The sequence below is a fragment of the Ranitomeya imitator genome, chromosome 8, assembly GCF_032444005.1.
Source record: "Ranitomeya imitator isolate aRanImi1 chromosome 8, aRanImi1.pri, whole genome shotgun sequence".
In the NCBI taxonomy this organism is placed as follows: Eukaryota; Metazoa; Chordata; class Amphibia; order Anura; family Dendrobatidae; genus Ranitomeya; species Ranitomeya imitator.
This window is the reverse complement of record NC_091289.1, coordinates 140,044,699-140,070,206: the sequence shown is the minus strand read 5'-3', so window position 1 is coordinate 140,070,206 and position 25,508 is coordinate 140,044,699. Positions and strand designations below refer to the sequence as shown.

General features: G+C 41.8%; 1 protein-coding gene across 6 annotated transcripts in view; it reads right to left on the bottom strand.

Annotated features, from left to right (window-relative positions):
• Nucleotides 1–25,508, bottom strand: part of PBX1 (PBX homeobox 1) — a 155,520-nt gene that overhangs the window by 104,771 nt on the left and 25,241 nt on the right. For all 6 annotated transcript variants that reach the window (XM_069737442.1, XM_069737440.1, XM_069737439.1 and 3 more), the window contains one exon: nt 18,943–19,016. In XM_069737442.1, coding sequence (XP_069593543.1) covers nt 18,943–19,016 — 74 coding nt within the window. The remainder of the gene's footprint in view (nt 1–18,942; nt 19,017–25,508) is intronic.

Genomic DNA, 25,508 nt, shown 5'->3' with positions numbered 1-25,508 from the left:
CAATGGAGCTGGAGATCATTGAAAAGATGTAGGAGACGAGAAGATGAAAAATATGTCTGGGTAGCATCATGTGGCCCGCCATGAGTATAGGCAATCCCCTTAAAAATGCAAGTACCTTACACTGAACATATGCTTAACTCCTTCATGTCCAGGCGATTTTCCACTTTGTGATTTTATTTTTGTGGTTTTTTTTTTTATTCTTCCAAAATCCATAACTTTTTATTTCATTTATTTAGTTCTTTGGGCAGCCATATGAAGGTTGTATTTATTTTTTTATATATATATCTCCTCTCTATCTATCTATCTATCTATCTATCTATCTATCTATATATATATATATCTCTATCTATATATATATCTCTCTATCTATATATATATCTCTCTATCTATATATATATATATATATATATATCTCTCTATCTATATATATATCTATATCTATTTTTTTTTTTTTTTTTATGTTATACAGGAAGAGATGTACTTTTGAATTGCATTAACTTTAGCATAAATTTCACAGATAAAATGGAAAAAAAAAATCCAAGTGGGGAAACTGAAAATAAAAAAATAAAGTCATTCCACCATTGTTTTTGGTGTTGATGGAGCAGTGAGTGCTCATGTTTTGCTAAATGTTTGATAACATTTTGGGCTACATTTAGTCTGTTGAATTTCAAGAGACAGAAAAAAATCATAGACTAGTAACTAGTGGACTTTGCAATGAAGTAGAAACTTCGTTTTCGGAAGAAGCATCCCAAGGTGTTGTCCGTGGATAATTGGCTAGATACATATATTCACAAGGTTCACAATGAATAGGCCGTAAGAACTGGCTCAGAGCCAGAGTCAATAAAGTCACAGTGTACCTGGCCACGCCAGAGCAGGTACAGGCAGTTGACTATTCCATGAGGCAAAACATCTATAAACTGGGAACACTGGTTAGAAGTCACAACTCCGCAGACCTCAAATAGATAAGGTTTCATTGACACATCTGTGTGCTAATCTACCCAATGTGTTTAATATGACCACACGCACTGAATAAATGATGGCCAAATGCTCATTTCTCTCAACTTTGCCATAAACATCAATTCTTTTAATGGGGGTAGAGGAATAAGTAGTGAGATAATCGGTTAAGAACACGGGACTGTACATGTTGAAATCCAATATGCCCAATCTTTCTTTCCTACCCTTACAACAATGGCGGTCAAGGGAAAGTCAGGTGGTCCCAATTAAATAATTGCTGATGGCACCAAAAAAAAATGGGCCGAGATGAGTTTTGTTTAATGGAAAGGAATGCCACATTTTCATAAAGCTTTTTTTTAGGAAAAAAAAAAACAAGTGACCTTGAAACAGTAGCCATCAAATGCAATAAGGATTTCTTAAGAAAAGGTGCATTAGCAATGCAAGCGTGAGACGTTACATTGTATCATTGCTAAAAAAAAAAAAAAAAAAAACAACTGAGTGATTACAAATGTCGACCCTACGGAGTTTATAGATCAATAAAGGTTTACAAAAATATACATTTCAAATTTTAATAGTGGATAGATTATAATGAAGATTGGCGGGGGTCTAGATCATCACCGATCCATAGAACAGGCTTTGAATTGCCCTGATGGACTAGAGTGGTCACGGAACATGAATGTCAGTGCTCCATTCATTGTCTAGGGAGCTGCCATAGAAAAAGGGTGCCATGCCCTGCAGTAGCCATCCCAACTGGGCTAATCACAGCCCTGTTCTCAGGGTCAGTGGCCCAAACCTCCGACTCCTTAATTTCCATGACACCGACTCCACAGCCCAGGGCAGTGGGTTTCCCACTGGTCAGACCCCACTGAGCAGAATGCTAACATTTATCTCAGAGATAGGTGATCACAATTCAAGGATGGGAATAATCCTAGTGGATCACATCGAGCTTGCAGTTACTTCAAGGAATCTGACCACCCATTCGGAGACCTTCTCCATGTGTTCACACAGCCACCTTCAGGAGTTTCCGGTCTAAAAATATGGTTGTTTGGGGGAAAAAAAAAAAAAAATCATTAAAATGTAACTTCTAGCTTGTGTTTGTGATCTAGAACGCAATAGCATCACTGCATTTCTTCAGACTCAGCACAAGTCCGGAATTAATGCCCATGTGTATAAAGAAAGCCCCAGTCACCAGCGCAAGACTCTGTAGTTAGCTGGGTATTTACACGCGCTCCTACACCAACAGGCACGCACCCATCTGTTTCTTCCAAAAATGCTTTCAGAAACTTGAAAGCAGATGGTTTATAATTCCAGGACAGACTCTTCTGCCTTCTGAATTCCTGGAATGTTTAACAATGAGAAGTGAGCGGGAATAAAGAAAACTTTAAACAATTGAAGGGAACAAAAGATTTATCCTTCTCCTGTTGACCAGAAAAAACATTTACCAGGCGCCCAGCAGGAACGTTCCGTCACGTCGGCGGAATTCGGTCCAGTAAACCCATAATTTCCGATGAACTGTGAAATTCGGGAGAGGTCTAGCTAGCCGGTCAGGCTGCTCCCCACCTAGGCGACCCTTACCATTTACATTTTCTGTCTGACTTGCATCTTTTCAAACTTTAACAATGATAACATTTTACCATTAAAAAAAAAAAAAAACGAACAAGGAGAAAACATACAATTTAACACTCGGCACATTTGAGATTTAGGTGTACGGAGAATCCAAAGAGATGACAATACAAGTGAGAACAAGGACAGCATCATCTGGATAGAATGTGAGGCCGGCTACAATAAATATTATGGGCCTACATAAAGAGCGGTTCTGTGCAGTCATAGACAAGGAGAGATCAGATATATACAACTAGTTTAAGGCTTCCATTACGGCCAGCTCTTCTATAGACAGTACCAGCGATTACCAGGAGAAGAACCCAACAATTTTTCCATTTTATCTCACATCTTATATTTGATGCTTCTTTACAGAACTGCCAGATGATATCTACAAAAATCAGACCGCTGCGGCCAATCCGAACTAAGCAAATTTGTGCCACCGACCTCTGCATGGCGGCTTGAGAGCTACCGATTAGCTGCAGCGGTCATGTGTTGTATACAACAAGTCACTGCTTCAGTCCAGCAAACAAAATGTTAGAGAGGCAGAGCTGGAGTGACAGGGTCTGCGACTTATAAGAACTGCCAATTGTATTATTCTAAAGCGGATTCATCATTAGATATCACATTCCAAACTGCATACATTATTAAACAGATCTGACTTTATAAATCTTTTCAGAATGGCTTTATTGCCTTATATTTAAGTCTACACTCAATCTCTGCCGCCTAAACTGATTGATAATTTATCAGTGTACTTCCTCCCTGCTGCTGCTATGTTACACTACTGCTGTCAGACTAGGTGGGTGGAGATTGAATATTGACCTCCTAAGCCATTTCATTCTACCGCTCATCTTAACATCAGGATTACACAAGCATTTTGAGATGATTTTCTATCCAAGTCCACCAGCCTCATCAGGTCTAAGAGTTCTAGCTAATAATGTATGCTGATTATATATATATATATATATATATATATATATATATATATATATATATATATATATATATATATATATATATATATATATATATATATTTTATTAAACATTTTATGCCCCAAACTTATTTTTTTTTTCTGTTTTTAACAGTTAGACCTGAATATAAAAGTGGCTGTCTAAGTTACCGTACTTTTCATTTTGTAAGACGCTCCGGATTATAAGACGCACCCCAAATTTTGAGGAGAAACATAGGAAAAAAAAATTTTTTTTTAAAGGGAACCTGTCACCCCCGTTTTTTCAGATTGAGCTATAAATACTGTTAAATAGGGCCTGCGCTGTGCGTTACTATAGTGTATGTAGTGTACCCTGATTCCCCATGTATGCTGAGAAATACATTACCAAAGTCGCCGTTTTCGCCTGTCAATCAGGCTGGTCAGGTCGGGTGGGCGTGTTCACAGCGCTCTTTTCTTCCCCAGCTTTCCGTTGGTGGCGTAGTGGTGTGCGCATGTCCAAGGTCCGAATTCCCTGCGCCCACGTGAAGACACAGCGCGCGATCTGCGCTGTCATCCCTTTCATCGGTGGGGGCGGCTATCTTCCTGGGGCCGCGCGTGCGCAGATGGAGTGCTCTGCTGCACGGGGCTTCAGGAAAATGGCCGCGGGTGCGCACAAGAGATCGCGGCGGCCATTTTCCCAAAGCCGAGTTTGCATCTCGGCTTTGGGAAAATGGCCGCCGCCGCGATCTCTTCTGCGCACGCGCGGCATCCCGCGGCCATTTTCCTGAAGCCCCGTGCAGCAGAGCACTCCATCTGCGCACGCGCGGCCCCAGGAAGATAGCCGCCCCCACCGATGAAAGGGATGACAGCGCAGATCGCGCGCTGTGTCTTCACGTGGGCGCAGGGAATTCGGACCTTGGACATGCGCACACCACTACGCCACCAACGGAAAGCTGGGGAAGAAAAGAGCGCTGTGAACACGCCCACCCGACCTGACCAGCCTGATTGACAGGCGAAAACGGCGACTTTGGTAATGTATTTCTCAGCATACATGGGGAATCAGGGTACACTACATACACTATAGTAACGCACAGCACAGGCCCTATTTAACAGTATTTATAGCTCAATCTGAAAAAACGGGGTGACAGGTTCCCTTTAATAAATTGGTGGTGCTTCTTATAATTCATGCGTCTTATTGCTCTCCGGGGGTGGTGGCTGCGGTGAAGCGGGGTCCCAGGGTCGCTGCTGGAGGAGGCAGGAGTGGAGCGTTGCTGCAGGCTGGGATGAGGGGGTGTGCAGGTGCCCTGTGCTGCAGGTGGGCTCCTGTGCTGCAGGGGTGTCTCCAATGCTGCAGGTGGCTCTGCCGACATTTTGTGAAAGGCCTGAGTCCCCCGGCAGTTCGTCCATGCTTTCCGGAGCTGTGGACTTCGGGAAAATGGCCGCCGGGAGGCGGCGCATGCGCAGATGGAAAATCTCGGTACCAAAATCTCGAGAGACGAGATCTCAGCGCTGAAATCTCATCTCTCGAGATCCCGGCGGCCATTTTCCCAGAGTCTGTCGCACAGGAAAGCAATGACGAACTGCCGGGGGGCTCTGGCCTTTCACAAAATGTCGTCAGAGGCCCCGCAGCACCGGAGACTCCAGCATCACCCTGGGTAGCAGCGGACACCCACCTCATCCCAGCCTGCAACGGTAATGGTAAGCGGTATATCCGCTTTGTAAGACGCACTCCCATTCTACCTCCCAAAAAAATATTTGGGGGAAATAAAGTGCGTCTTACAAAGCGAAAAATATGGTAATTAAAAAAGGGGCCTACATGCAGCAATACTGTTGAAATATGCAAATACTCACCCTTGCATACTCCATGTGAGTACAGCAATTAAATGGCCTCAGCGCTAAATGCAAATATATGGTTTTATTATAAACCCACAGTTTTAACCAAATACATAAATGGATAGGACCAGTCCCCCAAAGAGTCAGGCTACAGAACATTACAAGCAAATCTGGATAGAGGTCTCGGAGGTCAGTTCTTAGTGGTACATGCTAAGTGCATTGGATCACGCCATTTAGTGGCTTGAAGTTTTTGAACGGTAAAAATGGGAGATCTGTTCTCCTTTGTGTTCCATTCTTTACTGCATGGCACTGCTGGAATACTGATCTGATGCCTGAGGGATCCTAGCCTCTCCATGGCCGCTCTCTGCATGTATTAATAACAATATTATGGTGTTAATAAAACACTGAGCCCTCACAATGAGTGTTGCGGAGAGCCTATTAGCATAACAATGCAGCATCGGGAGCTGCCTCTCTCACAAGCCCCATTATCCAGGCACATTCTATACATCAGGCTATGCTCTTGATCTGCGAAATTACATCGTGTGTGAGCGCGGGCGATGACTCCCACTGAGTCCTAACCACAGACTTGGAACGAAATGAGGGGCTTGGGCCTCAGAATTATGAAGCATGGATTGATAACCAAAAAAATGGGGCTTCGTTAATTTTTAACATTCGTTTCTTTTTAAGATCTCCTCTAGAATAAGGTTTCTTTCCAAGATATTTATTATCAGTGCAAAAACCTGTTAACGCTGTGTGGGGAAAAAAAAAAAAAAAATACGAGAGACCAATTCACAAGAGAGGAAAGAGTGGAGGGAAGTTTGCAGACCGACATGGGAAGAGAGGATGAATAACAGCTCAGTTGCGGCTGGGGTCAGATGGATGATGGAAGGCTCCAAATTCCTGACAGACAAATGATGGTTCAGTCAACCAAAAGACCAACAATTCAATTCTCCTCAAGGACAGGAGGGCAAGACTATGTCAAACCAAAAATAAAACCTGCTCTTAAAAAAGGTATTTAAGAAGTTCAAGTAGACTGAGGAAACACAGGATTCTTGAATTAATACCACTAATATAACAATGGGTATAATGGGATCATACAATAAGGCTTTCCAGAACACAAAAATTTTAAAAAGGGAACCTGTCAGGTCCCCCAAGTGGCCACCATTAAACCTAGCAGCCTCATTCTTGCTCTTATATTTGATTTACTTGATGTCACAGACTAATCTTCAAATGTGCGGCAAAATACCTTCTACAATGTCAATCGATTAGATGGGGCTAGTTGGGTACTATGCCTCCGTAGCCTTGAAAAGTATGCTCAAGAAAGAGTAGATACATCAGTCCAAAAATTATATTGTAAGAGGGTAGGACTTTAATCACTGGGAGATAGACAAGAAATGCAATCGACGCGGGTCTCGTTTGGGTGAAACTATGCCCTTCTGGACTAGTCAGCCATTTATCATATGGGGACCCATATTATACAAGTAGTTTTTCAAATAATTTTAAAAGCAGGAAATTTGGCTGTAAGGTGTAATGGTGGCTGTTTGGTTTGGTGGACCAAACACATTCCATTTAGATAGTACTGGTGATCAATGTGCAAGTAGAGCAATGTACAGACTTTTTCTAATGAGCATGTACACTGCTCCAGTCAGCCACTGGACCTCCAGAAACGATGGACTCTGGTCTCCGGGGCTGCACCGATCGCCAGTAAAAACCCAAGGGCTATTACACCTGCTCTGTGGCCTCCCCTCTAACACTCTCGCACCCCTCCAATATATTCTAAACTCTGCTGCCTGAATAATCCACCTGTCCCCCCGCTATTCCCCGGCCTCTCCCCTCTGTCAATCCCTTCACTAGCTCCCCATTGCCCAGAGACTCCAGTACAAAAGCCTAACCATGACATACAAAGCCATCCACAACCTGTCTCCTCCATACATCTGTGAGCTCGTCTCCCGGTACTTTCCTGCACGCAACCTCCGATCCTCACAAGATCTCCTTCTCTACTCCCCTCTTATCTCCTCTTCCCACAATCGTTTACAAGATTTCTCTCGCGTATCACCCCTACTCTGGAACTCTCTACCACAACACATCAGACTCTCGCCTACCATCGAAACCTTCAAAAAGAACCTGAAGATCCACCTCTTCCGGCAAGCCTACAACCTGCGGTAACCACCGATCGACCAAACCACTACACGACCAGCTCTATCCTCACCTGCTGTATCCTCACCCATCCCTTGTAGATTGTGAGCCATCGCGGGCAGGGTCCTCTCTCCTCCTGTACCAGTTGTGACTTGTATGGTTTAAGATTATTGTACTTGTTTTTATTATTTTTACCCCTCCTCACATGTAAAGCGCCATGGAAGAAATGGCGCTATAACAATAAATAATATTATTATTTTTACCATATTCACACATTCAGGTTTCTGGCAGTATTCGGCACCGAAATCCTGAAAGATTCCGTCATTCTGCAGCATAGGTGGTATTTTACGAGCTGCAGAATGATGCACGCTCTCCATGAATAAAGGTGCTACATGCACCGAAACGCCTAGGCGTTGCATGCAGATTTTTTGTACATTTTTTATTAGATGCACATTAATTACATTACCGTAAATGCATTTGTTGAGTTTGGAATTCTACTCTGTTTGAGCAGAATCCATCTTTATATCTATTTTCATCCATTTGATGTCCATGGTATTTTACACCCCATTTTCGTGCAAAATCTGGGCAGAAAAAATTAACAGGCTGCGAATTTTAAATCTAAGGAAACCCAATAAAGTGTCAACAGGACCAGTACACATTCGCATCCACTGCATGAATCAGCGTTATAGCCTAAGATCATTAGCAGAAATCTGCATCTGTATGCAAACCGGGAACTTTTGGTGAAGCTAAACTTTATCATGAGATTAAATATATACAGGTCATATGTTGTCTTTTCTGAAATAAATAGAAATATATTAGATTTCATACCAACAACCTAGTAATTGGTGAGAGAAGCAAATTCAGGTAACTCGGCTCATTCCAACAAACGCTATTTGCAGAATGTGCTCACACGGCTTCTCCAAACATTGAAGGCATCCACTGCATATATAATAGAGGGGATACCGTCGCCAGCAATGAACAAACTGTTTGCTCATCCATTGTATAAACTACAGTTCACGTTAAACCTCTGTCGTTGTTTTGCACATTTTGCTCTGACCCACTTTTCTACTGCAGTCAGTATGGGATATAAGCCCATTGCCAGTAAGCATAGGCATGGTTGTACAAGAGCTCAATAATATGTGGAAGCGAGGGCCAGAAAGAGTTAAGAGATGACTCCATGTGGGGGAGTTTGAAGGAAAGTTTGAGAGGTTTGGGTTCTGCATCCCTTCTGTTGCTGCCTTGGAATGTCTGCTCTATAAATTGAAATTTGGTCATAAAATCTTGACAGAGAAGTTCAGCAAAGGGTTAGGCTGACTTAATGCAGCTATATCGCAAAGCCACGTTGCATGACTACTATTAGGATGCAGGAAAGTTCAGTTGCATGGTTCATGTCAAAAAGTAGAGAGAAGGACTGGGCAAATCTTAGGAGCCAGACAAGCGAAGATCCGCCAAGAATGTAACGGATTAAGGAAGGTCTTATAATTGGTGTAAGGATACTAACACAATTATTCGTTCAATTGATCGATAAAAGCATCATAATAAACAATGTAGATCTGAAGGCAGAAAAGAGTGTGCAAGTTTATCATGAAAAATTGCCCAATCGGAAAGTAACTTGGGGTGCTTTCACACAGCAGTTTTTCCCATGTTCATTGGTCCAGTTGGGGATTTTGTCCGGACCCCCAAGCAAAACAGGACCAACGGGGCCATTACCTAGAATAGTGCCGAAAGAGTCAACGTGTGGAACAAAACTTAGGCAGTCAGAATTTCAACAACCAATCCTATCATTTCACAGGATATAAGAGGAATACGAGGAGTTCGGCAGTGACTTTCTCTCGCGCTAAGTCAAGAGATCAAGTGTATTGAGGAGCCTACAGAGATAACAGTCTGCGATAATGAACGTTCAGCCGACAGCTCTCATCTATATGGCCACCTTAACACCAGGGCTGTGGAGTCGGTAAGCCAAACCTTCGACTCAGACTCCTCAATTTCCAAGACACTGACTCAGACTTCACAACTTCGTCTCCACACCCCTGCTTAACACTATGCATTGGATTGACCAAACTCTAAATGGAGAGCTCCAAGCAAAAGATACACATGGGAACACCTGGTGCAAGACCTCAGGACTGAGTTGCCAACCATCCAGAAATCCCTACACATTTCGTAAAAATCTGGCACATTTGGCCCTGTCCGCAAAATAATAATAATAAAAAAAAAAAATGTAAGGTGTCCATGGTATATTTTTTATCTTCTTTAACCTGAAGGAGCTTGCATAGATTATTATGACTTCAATCATCATTTCACAGGTTACAGTGAATGCAGCTTGTGTCTTCTCAGAATTATGGTCTCTAGACATGGATCACTTATGGTTTATTATGGTTTTCCAATGTGTTCGTAAAAAAAAATATTGTCGACTGATTTTTTTATTTTATAAACTGTTCAGAGAAAATAAAAAGTCAAGTTGGCAACCCTGCCTCAGGAAGAGGTGAATTATAGAAGGGTTTAATGGGAACGTGTCGTAAAATAACCTTTAAAGGGAAACTATAAATCAGAAAATGACCTATTGTTTAAAATGTGTGTTAAATGTAATTTTTTTAATATCACAATTTATTAAAAAACAAAATTAGCAATCTTACATTTTTCACAGAGGCCACTGGGGTTATTTGAGACTCAGATGTACTTTCATGGAGTGCTTACAGCAGGCTCAGTATCATCAGAGACAGGATTCCAATGAAAGGTAACACCGCTGATAAAGGATCTACCAATCACAATAGGAGACATCCCAGCTGACTCCGCTTCCCCTCCACTTAGAAATCTTGCAATGAGCATGTGCAAAAGTTTATGTTTTTTTTTTGTTTTGTTTTTTACGCACACAGTGATATGCATATAAAATATTGCCAAAAATATTTTAAAAATGCAATCAAAACACATAACCTTAAACAAGTCATTTTCAAATCTTGCGCTTTTTGTCCTTTCACTGGTTCTAATATTAGACTCCTACGTTGTTCCATTTAGCTGCCATATGGACATAAACCGCAATAGAAGACTACTGATGTGTATAGATTTTTAGTTTTCTAGTCATGCCTTGATCTGGGCAAAGGTCACTGTGTGTGGTAATGGGGGCTAGGAGTTGAGGTGAGATTATCACCCATTGTGAATGGTGGATCTTTTATTATCAGTTATTGAATTTCAGCCTGTGAGAGTTTTGGGGGTTTTTCTCCAGCACGGAATCTAAAATTAATGAAAATGTACATATTAGTGTGAACGAAGCCCCAACTCTGTGCCAGATCCATCATACAATGGATTTCAACAAATCCTGCTCTCACAGTAAGGTCCACTGTGTCTCCATCACAACTTTTGTCACTCTTCCCGACAAGGAGCTGTGGTATGATCAGACCATGTTCCTGTACGGTCAGACACAGACATTACACAGTACACAGCAGGGGCACAGTTATAAGATTATCTCAGCACGGGAACAATTTTTTTATCTTCCATTTGTGGAACTGATTTTTATTCCAAGATCTATTAATTAACATGTACCGTACTTGGTTTGTCAGACAACCCCCTAAATTCTCTAAATTTAATATATGAAAAATACTCAACTAGCAATTAAAACTTAATTCTCCGTAGAATTTGCACATTTGAGGCTGCAAGGAATTTCATATTCGTCAAATACTTGATCAACACAGGACAAGTTTTAGGTTGGCAGTCTAGGACCCTGCTCACACATTCATCATTTGATGAGGATTTCTGTTCTAAAATATCAGTTATACATCTTAATTGTTTGTGATATAACCCAGGTGCATGCACTGAAAAAAATTTTTTTCCATACATTCACAACAAAGAAAAATAGGCAAGAAATGGTACAATACTACTTATTCATGAATTCTACGTGGAAGTGTGGGCGAATTGGCTCCATTTACCAAAGTTCACCTGACACACGTGAACATAATGATACTATGGATGTTCGTCATAATCACCAAATTTAATTTCGGAAAGTGGCTCAACGGTGGAGATATTACTAGTCATTCGTTTTGGGCCATCGGACAGCGTACAGAAGCGGCACAGTCCCAGCTTTGCTGCCTGGTCAGGGGTTTTACTAAGTGAAGGGTGAATGTTCTCAGCAATGGCTCTCTCCTCCTCCTTTGGATGAAGTTCTGTCTGCCCTTGAGTTATGATGACAGAAGGTGAAAAAGTCAGGGAAAAGCCTAAACCACCACAAGTGAACTTTGGATGAACTTCGGGAGAGGGGGAAGAGTCTGGGAGCTTGGAAATAACAGCTTTTAAATCTCTCCCAATCCCGATATGTAAAATTAAATGGTTGGAGGGCTTGCATCGAAGCTGAGCCACTTGTCAAAGGGCAGAAAAGTAGAGGTAAAGCAGAATATTAGTCATAGATTGCACGATAACCGTGAAACGCGCATACAATTTCATTTTTTGTCTTTTATGTACTCACGCAATATATTATTAATGCGATATTATGTAATGTAGTCTGCTTTTAGGTGGTGTTCTAAAGCTGAAGTTCATGTGCTGGTCAGTCACGTAGATCGAAGTCTATATATATTTTTTATATATACACGCATACACAAGTAGTTGAGTCAGGAACAGTCAGGTCTTGGTCCATGGGGAATAAGCGTTAGGAGCCAGTTGGACTGGACCCCGCTATTCCACATCATCTTTGTAGCGAAGGCCATTTGCACGCATCATTTGGAGTGCTAACCATGATGAGATCAATTTTTTTTTTATGTGACATCTAATTTTCTGACTCAAAGCATTCAGCATTATGCCTCACACACATCAGTGTTACTAGGTCATATAAAAAGGTACATGGGGCCTTACTGGTTTCTTCCAAATTCATACAAAGACCCCAAAGCAGCCGTCTGTAGAGGAGTCTGGCTTTGGCTACTATTCCGGTCTGGTTACAAGAAGTCTTAAAATGGTAAGACATTAAATATTGGGTCAGGTTCTCAGGCCGACTATTTGGTGAGGTTTTTTTACATCCGGATTTACAATCCAAAACCAGGAGTGGGTGATAAATACAGAAGTGGTGCATATGTTTCTATTATACTTTTCCTCTGATTGTTCCACTCCTGGTTTTGGCTTACAAATACTGATGTGTGGCCTTGAGGAGGCACTTCCAAAAAAAGCTTCTCTCCTTCTAGGATGGGCTAATTTGCATCTTTATTTCCAAATGGAGCAATGCCAATTAAACTCCATTCCCGCATAGTCTCCTTAGGGTACCGTCACACTAAGCGACGCTGCAGCGATACCGACAACGATGTCGATCGCTGCAGCGTCGCTGTTTGGTCGCTGGAGAGCTGTCACACAGACAGCTCTCCAGCGACCAACGATCCCGAAGTCCCCTGGTAACCAGGGTAAACATCGGGTTACTAAGCGCAGGGCCGCGCTTAGTAACCCAATGTTTACCCTGGTTACCAGCGTAAACGTAAAAAAAACAAACACTACATACTTACATTCCGGTGTCTGTCCTCCGGCGCTGTGCTTTCCTCTGCACTGTCAGCGCCGGCCAGCCGGAAAGCAGAGCGGTGACGTCACCGCTCTGCTCTCCGGCTGGCAGAGCGCGGGGGGACAGACACCGAATGTAAAGTATGTAGTGTTTGTTTTTTTTACGTTTACGCTGGTAACCAGGGTAAACATCGGGTTACTAAGCGCGGCCCTGCGCTTAGTAACCTGATGTTTACCCTGGTTACCAGTGAAGACATCGCTGGATCGGCGTCACACACGCCGATTCAGCGATGTCTGCGGGAGATCCAGCGACAAAATAAAGTGCTGGACTTTCCCCAGCGACCAACGATCTCCCAGCAGGGGCCTGATCGTTGGTCGCTGTCACACATAACGATTTCCTTAACGATATCGTTGCTACCTCACAAAAAGCAACGATATCGTTAACGATATCGTTATGTGTGACGGTACCTTTAAGCACACTCCTAACACAGGGACAAACAGGGTATTTTTTTTCTAAAACATGAAATCGTTTCATGGTTCTTTCTATTATAAAAGGTATTCTGCCCTAAAATTACCAATAGACTTGAGTAGCAGAAACGGAAGAGTTTCTGCTCCCTCTGGAATGCGACACAATTAGTTGTATGATAAACCCACACTTGTCATCAACGCGTTTCAGAGTCCACCAACTCCTACAGGACATCCATACATTAAACCTTATTGCTATGTATGGTGGTCCTGCAGGAGTCGGTGACAATAAATCTACAATTTTATCAAATGACTAATTGTGCCATATTCCGGAGGGAGCAGAAACACCATTCCTGCTTCTCAAATTTACTGTTTCATGGAAGATGATGCATCTGGTTTCTCAGGCTCTATAAATGTTGTGTCTCACAACCACATAATTAGAAGGTAGAACCGCTCACCTTAACCTTTTAACTTGTATAAGAGCCTATTGTGCGTTTGCATTATTTTACTAAAATTACCAATGACATACTGCAGAGAGTGGCAGCACATAGATCCGCAGAGGAGGTGCAGCCATAAAGCCTCCTACACCGAGGTCTGAAGAGAACGATCACTTTGTGTGCGTCCAGCCTAACTGTAAGGCATCAACAGCACTGTGACCATCATCTCTAAAGCAACAAGATATCTATGTTATTCACTAATGACCGACATACTGTGTTTTGTTCTCAAACTTGTGACTAGAGATGTTCACTGGACCAGTTGAAACCAATCCATATAAAATAAAAAAATAAGATCTCAATGGCTGCATAATTCTACCTTGCAAAGAAGATTCCCTATAATGGTGTAAAGACCCTCATGCACATTAGATAACCGAAGGACGAAAAATCGTTCAGCCTACAAGTATCTCTCCCAACTGAAGTCAGCTGCTGCCTCCTGCGCCGGCTACTGCCAGGGAAGGGGTTGTGTTGGAATGGAAAGGGGAACATTATTACTGTAAGTGACAAGATGGGGGACTATATACCAGTCAGGGCATTAAACGGAAAGGGTTCCAAGATGGGGGCCATTATTATAGCAAGGGGTCTAGGATGGGGGACATCATTATTCGAAAGGGCTCTGGATGGGAGACATTATACCAGGAAGGACTCTAGTTTCTTTACTGGTCAGGAGGCCCACTACGCAATAGACTATTAGCCAGTCCCGCTGATCTCTCCTAGTTTGAACGACTTGAGGTCTTATGTGTATGGAATGGATAATTGCTTATACAACTGCAATAAGAGTCCAAGAATATCTAAACATGGCCATGAAAGGTACAATTACCCTAATTAGTACAAACCAACAAGGAACCACATACATATTGGTCTACTCTACACTGTGATACAACTGCATCTCCACCTCACCGACTACCATGCATGTGTATATGCTATAATACACCATGCACAATGGGAAATCACAAGCCGGGCACATCTACACACCAGCATCAGTGTGGATACAAGGCCCTCACATATGCTGCGGAGCAGATATTACACATTATGCAGTCATGCATTTTTTCTTCTTCAATGTAAGGCATGTGTGATTTAGTACTCTTCAGCAAATTTACCATATTACCATGTTGCGTAGCTCAGATTTACATTTATATTAAAGCACGCATTTCAGCATACTACACTCGCACTAGTCATTAGCGCTTAATGTTCTGACAAAAAAGGGTTAACCACGCTGGAGGCAAATCAAGAGCCTGGAATGCAGAGGAACAGGTAACATTTCCTGCAAGCTGCCTGTCACACACTAATTCATGCCTGACGTGAATGGTCTGATGGCCGTACTATTAGCAATCACTGGGGGAGAGGATGGATGGGGAGAAGCAGGGGGATAGGCATTATAGGAGAAGTCTAATGTGGGAGGAAAACCGACATCAGGCGCTAGGAAAAGAAAAATAAGTATAGAGGAGTAGAAAAGAATGGATAAACAATGGGGTGAGACGGGTAAAGTAATAAAGGCTGTTAAAAGAAATAGCAGAGATCTGTATGTGCCTCCAACTAGAAGCCTAGCGCGGATCATTCATAATTCATAGGCCCGGTTCCGTAATCATCTTCCGTCTTGTAGGTTCCTTGCTATTTACATTCAGACTTTGTATGTGTGGATAGATTTGCTCTTACAAGCAATGCTTCTAGAGGACCAAGCATAACACTATTATTGGTACCAAATCTCCACATACTTCTGTACAATCCGGAGCTTACCCACTGTATAGCAGAACTAATAGGTCTCCAAAATAAAAAACACGCCATCTTAATTTCGACAGCGTGGAAATAAAAGGGACGGAAGGAAGCATTCATTGCAGAGGCCAGAGCGACCACTGATATTATTGAAGCATTTTCACTGAGGCAAGCAGTGGACGTCTCCGCTCCCCGACCACTACTGATTGACCTGCTGGATCTTCCGATAATTCTCAGAGGGGAATACACACTTTTCTTTAATCCGCATGTCAGGCTGGATTTACACTGTTTTTGGCCCACATTTAACAAGTTCCGGTAGCAGCTCCTGACGTATGCATTAGGCAGCATGTACAATGGCCATCTCACGTGGGAATCCTTCACCAGTAGACCGATCTGGGATCTGTTGGTGATCAACTTCACAGAATCAGTTATAGTCCATAGTAGGGGTCCCCGACCTTTAGCTAGAGAGCCACATCAAAAATTATTGGGAACCTCAATGTTCTAAATTTTTACAGATGCCGTACGCAGTGTTCCCAAAGTCCGGTCCTCAAGAGCCACCAACAGGTCATGTTTTCAGGATTTCCTTAGTATTGCACAGGTGATAATTGTGCAAACTGTGTGCAAATTGTGTGCAAACTGTAAAGCGCTGCAGAATATGTTAGCGCTATATAAAAATAAAGATTATTATCATCATCATCATCATCTGGACAGGCAAGCATTTAATGACCTGTGCAATACTAAGGAAATCCTCAAAACATGACCTGTTGGTGGCTCTTGAGGACTGGAATTGGGGAACACTGCCGTACAATAACCACACAGTCAAATATAGACTTCATTAGTACATTGACAAAAAAAACAAACACAAAATAAAAAACAACATTTTCATTCCAGTAAGTCCAATAATAATAATAAAAGTATATGCAATTATTTTTTTTTGCAATCATGAATACCAGTCAAACAAGGCCAATAAGACACTTTTGGCCATCCTCTAACAAGAGCCCTAAGAATACATTTCTCACGTATGGCAGAAGTGAACAGGGCCTTACTCTCTATTTAGCTAAAAAAAAAAAGCCCATCTTGGCTACTCATGTAACTTAGGCAAAAATAAATGAGGGTACAGTAACAAAAAAAAAAAAAAGTTAAACTTCGATAAATGCTCAGATCACTAATGCAAATATTCATTGGACATAAGTCATCATGGGTCAGACCAGAATGAGTAGACAACTTATTGGCATTAGATTACCATGACCTGCTGACACCGACTGGGTTATCATAACAAGAATCCAGGAAATGTGTACTTAAAGGATGTGACAAGGATTAACTAGAGGAGGGGGGAAGATTTGACACTTGGGACCCAATGTGACCTACCAGCTGGGGGTTAAACAGAGAAAGAACATACAAGTAAATCATCAGAACTCATACCCTACACACGGAGATAATCCACCACAAATAACCTTTGCAAATATGTTAAATGTTGGCATTCATTTCGCACCCAGGTACAATATCACAGTTCTGAATGGTGGGGGAGATAATGGGAGACTATTAGAGCTGGGGGGGTCTGCAAATAGTTTAATGGAAGGGGAAAAAAAAAAAAAAATCAGCTTAAGTATTAGTACAAAGCATAACAAAAGTATTCTATGAAACTGCATACAGGCAGCGGCAGAGCTAGGATTTAGTACCAGATATGTATAGACAACTACATACTGTAACAACGGTAATTAATAGAGATGTCAACTGAAGCACAGAGAATACAAGGATAATCAGATAATCCAAGAGAAAAAGGGAGAGTACAACTATAAGCAGGAATGCACTAAATAAGGCAAGTCAGAACAGGAGTCGAAAAGTGGAATTCCAGAATCCCCCAACCCTTACCGAGAGTCAGCTGCCTCAATATAAGATCAGGAAAGCTCGCTATGGGAAGAGCTTCCTAAATCGATCCCAAAACAAAGGGATCCAATCCATTAAATATATAGGTCATAATTCAACAATATACACGAGGCCTAAAGGATTCATAGTCATGGCCGAAAAGGGTTGGCATCCTTGAAATTGTTCCAGAAAGGCCGGAGTCACACATGCGAGAAACACGTCCGTGTCTCGCATGTGAAAAGCAAGCTCTGGCGCGGGCACTCCAGAGCGGAGCGTGCGGCCGAATAGCAACACATGGAGCCGCACGCTCCGCTCCGAAGTGCAGGCGCAAGAGCTTGCTTTTCACATGCGAGACACAGACGTGTTTCTCGCATGTGTGACTCCGGCCAAAATGAAGCATTTCCCACAGAAAATGTTGGTAAGTACACATTTTATTACAGACATGTTTATTTCACTTGCGTGTATTAGAACAGAATAAAAAAGGAAATTGTACACAATTTCACCAAAAAATAAATAAATTAAAAGAAATAAAAGATTCCAACATCAGGATCTCTGGGGATGGACTTGTAACCTTGAGATTGTTGGTCTTTCTCCATTTTGGTTGTCAAGTCCTCAGACAGTTCTTTTCTCTCTGTTCGCCATGCTTTTGCAAAGATGGAGTCAATTTCTCCCTTTTTATCAGGTTTCAGTTGTGATTTTCAAATTGCCCAAATCGGTTACTTGCTACAGGCGAGTTTGAATGAGCATCGCATGCTTGAAACATAGTCATTTATCCACAATTTTGGAAAAGTGCCAACAATTTTGTTAGGACCATTTTTGGAGGTTTTGTAAAAAAAAAATTATGTCTAATTTGTCTTTTTTTTGTGCTGTTCCAACACACACGCGTATGAAAACATGTGTAATTGCAATAATTGTCTGGGAGAAATACTTCACTTTCTGGAACAATTTCAAGGGTGCCATCAATTTTGGCCATGACTATAGATATGGACTTATGAAAGCTTTTTGTGGATCTGTGACCTTAGAACCAAAAATGGGGTAGTGGCTCTTAACAGAAATAGCAGAAAACCCTTCCCAATAAACTTGGACTTTATCCTATGTAGGGTCTTATACAGTGTTCACACGGAGGAATTTCTGGCATGAATGCAGCATCGGTGTGGCTGTTATCTGACAATGTTCTTTTACGACAATTGGATATAATCATTGTATGCATAAGACAAAAGTGACAAGTAGAGCTGCGGTGTAAAGCGTTGTGAAGGACGGTGCAGCAGACCGATCTTTTCGACGAGGCAGGAGGTACATTTTAGAGGACCTCATTCAACAATGTAAAATCTAACATCGCACGCTGGGAACACGCGAGTACTTAATAAGGTTAATATTATTCCAGTTCCCTATGGAAATCCAGGTTCTCTCCTATATCCAAACGTCTTTGGTCAAATATCTGACCCCTGAATTCTCCGCTATCCGTAGAGCGCAGCTGTCGCCCCTTACCTGTCTTTTCTTTGATTTCACAAAGCACGTTGAAGAGGGCAGGTTTCATTCGGTGGCAGTTCAGAGCGTGTTTCCTGCAAAGCGGACAAAGAAGAGGTGATCAGGTTTAGGGCCAAACATGCAGGACCAACAATATGCAAAACAAATTCCAAATTTTTACTGTTAAAATATGAAAATGTTGTAGATTTTCCGTGTAGATTTGTACAGGGACAATCCTCAGATGAATAAGTACAGAAGTAAAAATTATATCTAACAAATCTACATATAGAGGATCGTTATAGAAAAAAAAATTGTGACATTTAGTCCGTTTCTGTTGCAAATTTTTACTGTGGCTGTCGCCCTTCAATGTAGTGAGCTGAAACCTGCGGTGAAAATTCCATCCCATGTGAACGTTAACTCATTCTGATGTCACACATTAAGCCTCGAGGACCACATCTACACTGTCATAATAGGATTTAAGTCTAGATTTGTGTGGCTAGATGTAAAAACGAGCCTTGCTCTCCCCAAAAACAAACCAAACAGACCCCATTATAGTAAAAATGGCCAGTGACGAAGAGCGAGAACGAGAGTGACGGAAGATGGAGGACATCAGAGGAGGCTTTTCTTTCTTTTGCTGGAGTTCAGTTTTTCTTTAAGGACGCAGAAAAACGGAAAGCCAGAGGAGATTGAGAACCTAGCAGTAAACGGGTATGCCAATTTTCATGAATGGAAATTGGGAGATGCGGTTAACGACCAGAGGTATTATCGTTTATGCATTTTCATTTTATTTTTTTTTTTTTTGCTCCCCTTCTTCCCAGAGCCATAACTTTTTTTTATTTTTCAGTCAAGATGGCCACGTGAGGGGTTGGTTTTTTTTGCGGGACAAGTTGTACTTTTGAACGACACCATTGGTTTTCACATATCCTGTACTGGAAAACAGGAAAAAAAAAATCCAAGTGTGGTGAAATTGCAAAAAAAAAAAAAAAAAAAAAGTGCAATTCCACATTTTTTTATTTTATTTTTTACCATGTTCATTAAATGCTGAAACTGACCTGCCATTCTGATTCTCCAGGTCATTACGAGTTTAAAGACACCAAACATGTCTAGGTTCTTTTTTATTTAGGTGGTGAAAAAAAAAAAATCCAAAAGGTTAAAAAAAAAAAAAAAAGTGCCATTTTCGGAGACCTGTAACGTTTCCATTTTTTGTGATCTAGGGCTGGGAGAGGGCTTATTTCTTGTGCGCCAAGCTGACGTTTTTATTGATATTTTGGTGTAGATATGGTCTTTTGATCGCCTGTTATTGCATTTAATTGCAATGTAGCAGCGACCAAAAAAAAAAAAAAAAACTTAATTCTGACATTTGAATTTTTTTCTCGCTACACCATCTAGCGATCAGGTTAATTTTTTTTTTTTTTTATTGATACCAAATATGTGTAGGTTTGATTTTTTTTATTGCTTATTTTGAATGTGGTGGAAGGGGGGCGATTTGAACTTTTATATATTTTTTTTTTATATTTGTAAAAACATTCTTTTTTAACATGCTTCAATAGTCTCCATGGGAGGCTAGAAGCTGCACTACGTCGATCGCCTCTGCTACATACAGGCGATGATCAGAACGCCTGTATGTAGCAGGAAATGCTCTCTTGCTGTGAGTGCCAACAACCAGGAAGACCTCATAGCAATCTGGCAATGATAACCATAGAGGTCTGCTGGAGAGGGAGTACTATTAAGCCCGATGTCGGAAAGGGGTTAAATTGTTCAGCAATACTGGAGATAGGACCACTAGAGATGAGCAAACGTGCCGGGACGTTAACAGAGTGACTTCTTCGTGCTCAAATAATATGTCCAAGTCCACGCGGCTGCATGTCTCACGGCTGTTCAACAGGTGCAACACATGCAGCCGCGGGGATTCGAACATATTATTCAAAAACGCTGAAGACACTCAGCACCAGAGCATGCTCAGATAACACCTTATCCGAGCACGTTCGCTCATCACCAATTACCACTTCTTTGCAGCTTGTTTCCTAGAAGACCGACCACCACTGCTATACAACATGCTCAGTGCGTCCAAGATCAATAGAAAAACATTTTGCAACCACTGTCTTGAAGCCAGCTTGGATCGCTGGAGCGCACGGTTCCCTCCTCATCCCGGCCAGCATCAGTGCAGTGCTTACATTCCAGACAGCAGCGGTGGTCGGTCTCCTAGACAACGCGCTAAAAACAAAAAGTAAAGAGCTAATATCTTAAGACTGTGTCAATTCTAATAAGCAGCACGTTGCAAAAAAAATGCATCTTTTTTTTTTTTTTTCTTTTAAAAGCCTTCTCTGACAACATCTATTAAGATGGGAATAACCCTTTAACTTTGAAAAATGATTTAAAAAAAATAAAAAGCAGTAATTATGCAAAAATACACATGACAAACAGTGGGAACATGGACTATGATGAATTCGGCTCTGCTACACCTTTAGGCGGACAATCAATGTACGGTAGTTGTTTTTAAAGAGTTGTAGTAAGAACAGGTTCTTAAAAAAAAAAAGCCCGATTAACCCGGTACAATAACACAATTACTAATGTAGGCATACAGTCCTAGTAAGGCAGCTTGTACATGAAAATATTACATTTGAGGGCAGACTCACAAAATAAAAATCTGATCACCCCCTAATGGATTCGTGTTACACTAACCAACTATGGTTCGGTATTAGAAAATATTCTGTATATCATTCTCTACCGCCATCATGAAAAAGGCAGGCGACTACAATAGATCTATAGAATATTCACAGCCACCATTTCTAGAATACCAACTACCTTCGCTTCATTGCAGAGAATGAAGCGACATCTTCCAGGAGTTAACTTTGGGAAGTTCCATTCAGTGGCTCATGGAACACAAATCAACTTCCACTACTAAGATTTCGGTACAGAAGGTGCGTTGTGAAGTGAACCTTAACAGAACAAATAAGAACCTCCATAGATATTCATGAAAACAATGGAGGTCGTTTTCTTGTAGTTTAAGGCAACGCTATTCATTCACTTACAGCGACAAGGATCTCCGAAAGGTTGCCTAAGATAATACAAAGTTGGCAGCACCGCAGCAGTCCACAATCCTCATTTATACCAGGAAAGTCTCATGGACAAGTTTTGTGCTTTTTCTTTTTTTTTTTCTTTAATTTAAGAAAAACTATACAATAGTTAAGCAACCCGAAAAGGGAATATCGACCCTTGGCACATGACTTGGGCTCGTCATTTTTATACTAACCCTGTTTTCTCTGCCTGCAGATGTAGCAGTGCTCAGAATACTGAGCCCTGTATAACCCCGCTCACATCACTGACTGGCAGCTTTCTGTACACTGAATATTGACAGAAATCAACCAATCAATAGGGGAGGGGCGTGGTTGTGTAGGAGGGTGGCAGGTCCCCTCAGTTATGTTCTTCTTCCTCCATATGACCCCCCCGTACACTTCACTGTAATGTATGTGCTGTGTTTGCAATGCATAATGTCTGTTACTGTATTGAGGCGTTATTAATGTTATGAGAACTGTTCCTGTATTCCATGGTCCTATTTAAATGTATATAGTTAAAGACAGGCAACAGATAATTTTGTGGGCTGGCCAGCAGCGGCAGTAGAGGGGCTGGGCTAGCAGCCACGAGGTGAGAGGAAGCTGCATCTTCCTCAGTTCTGCCCGGATCATCTACCAGAGCAGACGTGCTAATAGACAGGGCACTGCCAGACACCCCGGACGGGAGAGGTCTGTTGCCCTGGACTACGGACTTACAACACAGGCCCCCAGGACTGGAAAAAGGGCCTCTGCTGAAGGGGTCTCAGGCGCCCAGATACCAGCGGTTGGAGGACTGTACATCCCGGCTACCGAGGACGTTGTGGGTATGGCCCATGGATATAGTGTCAGGGAAAGAACAGGAAAATTATGTTGTGCCATGTTTCTACTACCCTTCCTTGTTCCATAATCTTTTTTATTAAAAACAACTAAATTAAAGTTTTCCCTGTTGGATTCCCAGGGGTGACCCTGGACTCTTAGTGCCTGGACTACAGTGACCAAGGAGGAGAACAGGTAAACTGTGGGGAAAAACTGCACCATTTACATCTTACATGTACTAGGGCCTGGGGGTGCTTGCTAACCGTGTGCTCAGTGGACTCTAGTCGCGGAACTTTGCTTTTAAGTGACCCAGCCACAACTATCCCCCTCCCGGTACCCTTGTTACAGCAGGAGGCATGAAATGTCTAGCCTTGTAGTGAATCTCCTGTTAAAACACTGACTGTGTTGAAACAGCAACACACAACCTATTAAGTGACATTGCTGGAACCAGGGCCTCTGCCCCTACATCATGTTGCTCTCATATTTAAAAAAACAAAAACACAACAACTCATGATTGATTCCCTTTAATAGATGTTCGTAAGTTTTGCTCTGATTTGGGCTTCTAAAAGAAGCCGCACCATTGTGTCAGTTCAATCATACAGCAAACACCACCCACCTCAAATTGATCCTGTTTACTAATAACGGGGTTCGCCCTTTCGACAGGAAAAACGGAAAAGCAAGGGGGATATTAAACAAAGTAGCGAAACTCAGATACAGCCTTTAGGTCCCATTCACACGTCCGTATAATACCGGTACCGCTGTTTTGGATCAAAGCGCCATCCATTTGTTTCCCGTATAGTTTAAGAAAAATCAATTGCAAAGTTTTGCAATGTTAAACACCTACAGCACACAGATGGCGTACGGATGGCAACGGTGTGCTGTATGCGTTTTATACAGACCCATAGACATGTATATACTCCTGTCAACCATGCTGGAGGCCTTAGACTACAGCCACATATCCAAAGGGGCGCACAAACATTTTCACTCTTGCCGAGAATAAACTTCTGATCAGACTCAGGGCTTAGTGGCATCAATTTTATTTTTTTTAAAGTGGAGAAAAAGGAGAGAATATTTAAAGTGGAGAAAGAGGAGAGAATATTTAAAGTGGAGAAAGAGGAGAGAATATTTAAAGCGGAGAAAGAGGAGAGAATATTTAAAGCGGAGAAAGAGGAGAGAATATTTAAAGCGGAGAAAGAGGAGAGAATATTTAAAGCGGAGAAAGAGGAGAGAATATTTAAAGCGGAGAAAGAGGAGAGAATATTTAAAGCGGAGAAAGAGGAGAGAATATTTAAAGCGGAGAAAGAGGAGAGAATATTTAAAGCGGAGAAAGAGGAGAGAATATTTAAAGCGGAGAAAAAGGAGAGAATATTTAAAGCGGAGAAAAAGGAGATAATATTTAAAGCGGAGAAAAAGGAGAGACATATATATATATATATATATATATATATATATATATATATATATATATATATATATACATACCACAATTTACCTGCTACAGCCAACGTCCATCCGGCCCAAACAGGAGGTACAGAGACCAGTGGAGAACCTAGGCAGTGATGGAACAGGAGCGGTGGGGAAATTGTGAATGCATTTTTTTTTTTCCAGAGGATGGACACAAACTGTACATAAAAGCATCGTCAGCTGCACTTTCCTATACAGATGCCTGTGGACAACATGTGTCACTGTATGCCTATACTGTACATCAGAGGCAATGTCAGTACTGTAGTATACACCTCTGTCCAGGGAGTGAGAGCTTTACTCAACTTTTTTTATTCACTAATGCATTAAAGGGATTTTCCATTTTCCCAAAAGTGATTGGCTGCAGCGGTTTATGTGAGCTGTAATGCAACAGCTGCAGCTAAAATAAAGAACAGAGCAACAGCAGAGAGCCAGCGCTGCACTCAGGTAGGGAGAATACGCTGGGTTTGTGGTTTTACAACTATGCAATCATTTGGGCGATACTTTTGTTAAAGTAGAAAATCCCTTTAAGGTATTAATAGAAAAAAAAAAAAAAAAGTAAAAAAAAGTCAGCCAAAGCTGCTCATTTCAGAGAGATCAGATGACCATATAATGTGTATGGGGCCTCCAAAGTCTCTACAGAGGATGTCGAGGGAGAAGATTGAATTTAAACGCCTGATCCTTCCTCCAAGAAGAAAAAAAAAAAAAATAGTAGTCAGGAAAAGGAACGATCAGTCATACACAAATTCGGGAAACTGCCATCGATGGTGTATGTATCTTTACACTTGTAAAAACAATAAGAAATTTCAATTTATTTCAATTCATGCAGACCAGTCTATACACTCAGCAGAGCGATATATTACAGCTGACTCTGCCCTCGGCATGGCTTCTGTCATTAGCAGAGTTTATTAGCCAATGTTGTCATTGTGACGTGTCTGCCATATCATTCCACCCATGCAATAAACACTTCATTAATAGGGGCTGCATCGTCTTCAGGAGCACACAGCTCCTCTGCCTCCCTGCCTGCCAGGGGGTGGTGTACTCCTGAAGATTGACAGTGCTTGCCAGAGGCGTGATCACACTGCTGGTCAAAGCTGAATACTCTCCCAAACTGCAAGCATAGCAGCTTGGGATCAGCCTCACCAGAGGAGCGCAGGGGCACCGAATCTGCCCAGATCGCTGGATCTGACCACCTGCAAGATCTAGACCAATGCAGAGAGCATGCAAAAGCGTGCAATCCTTGCCTAGAAAAGGCTG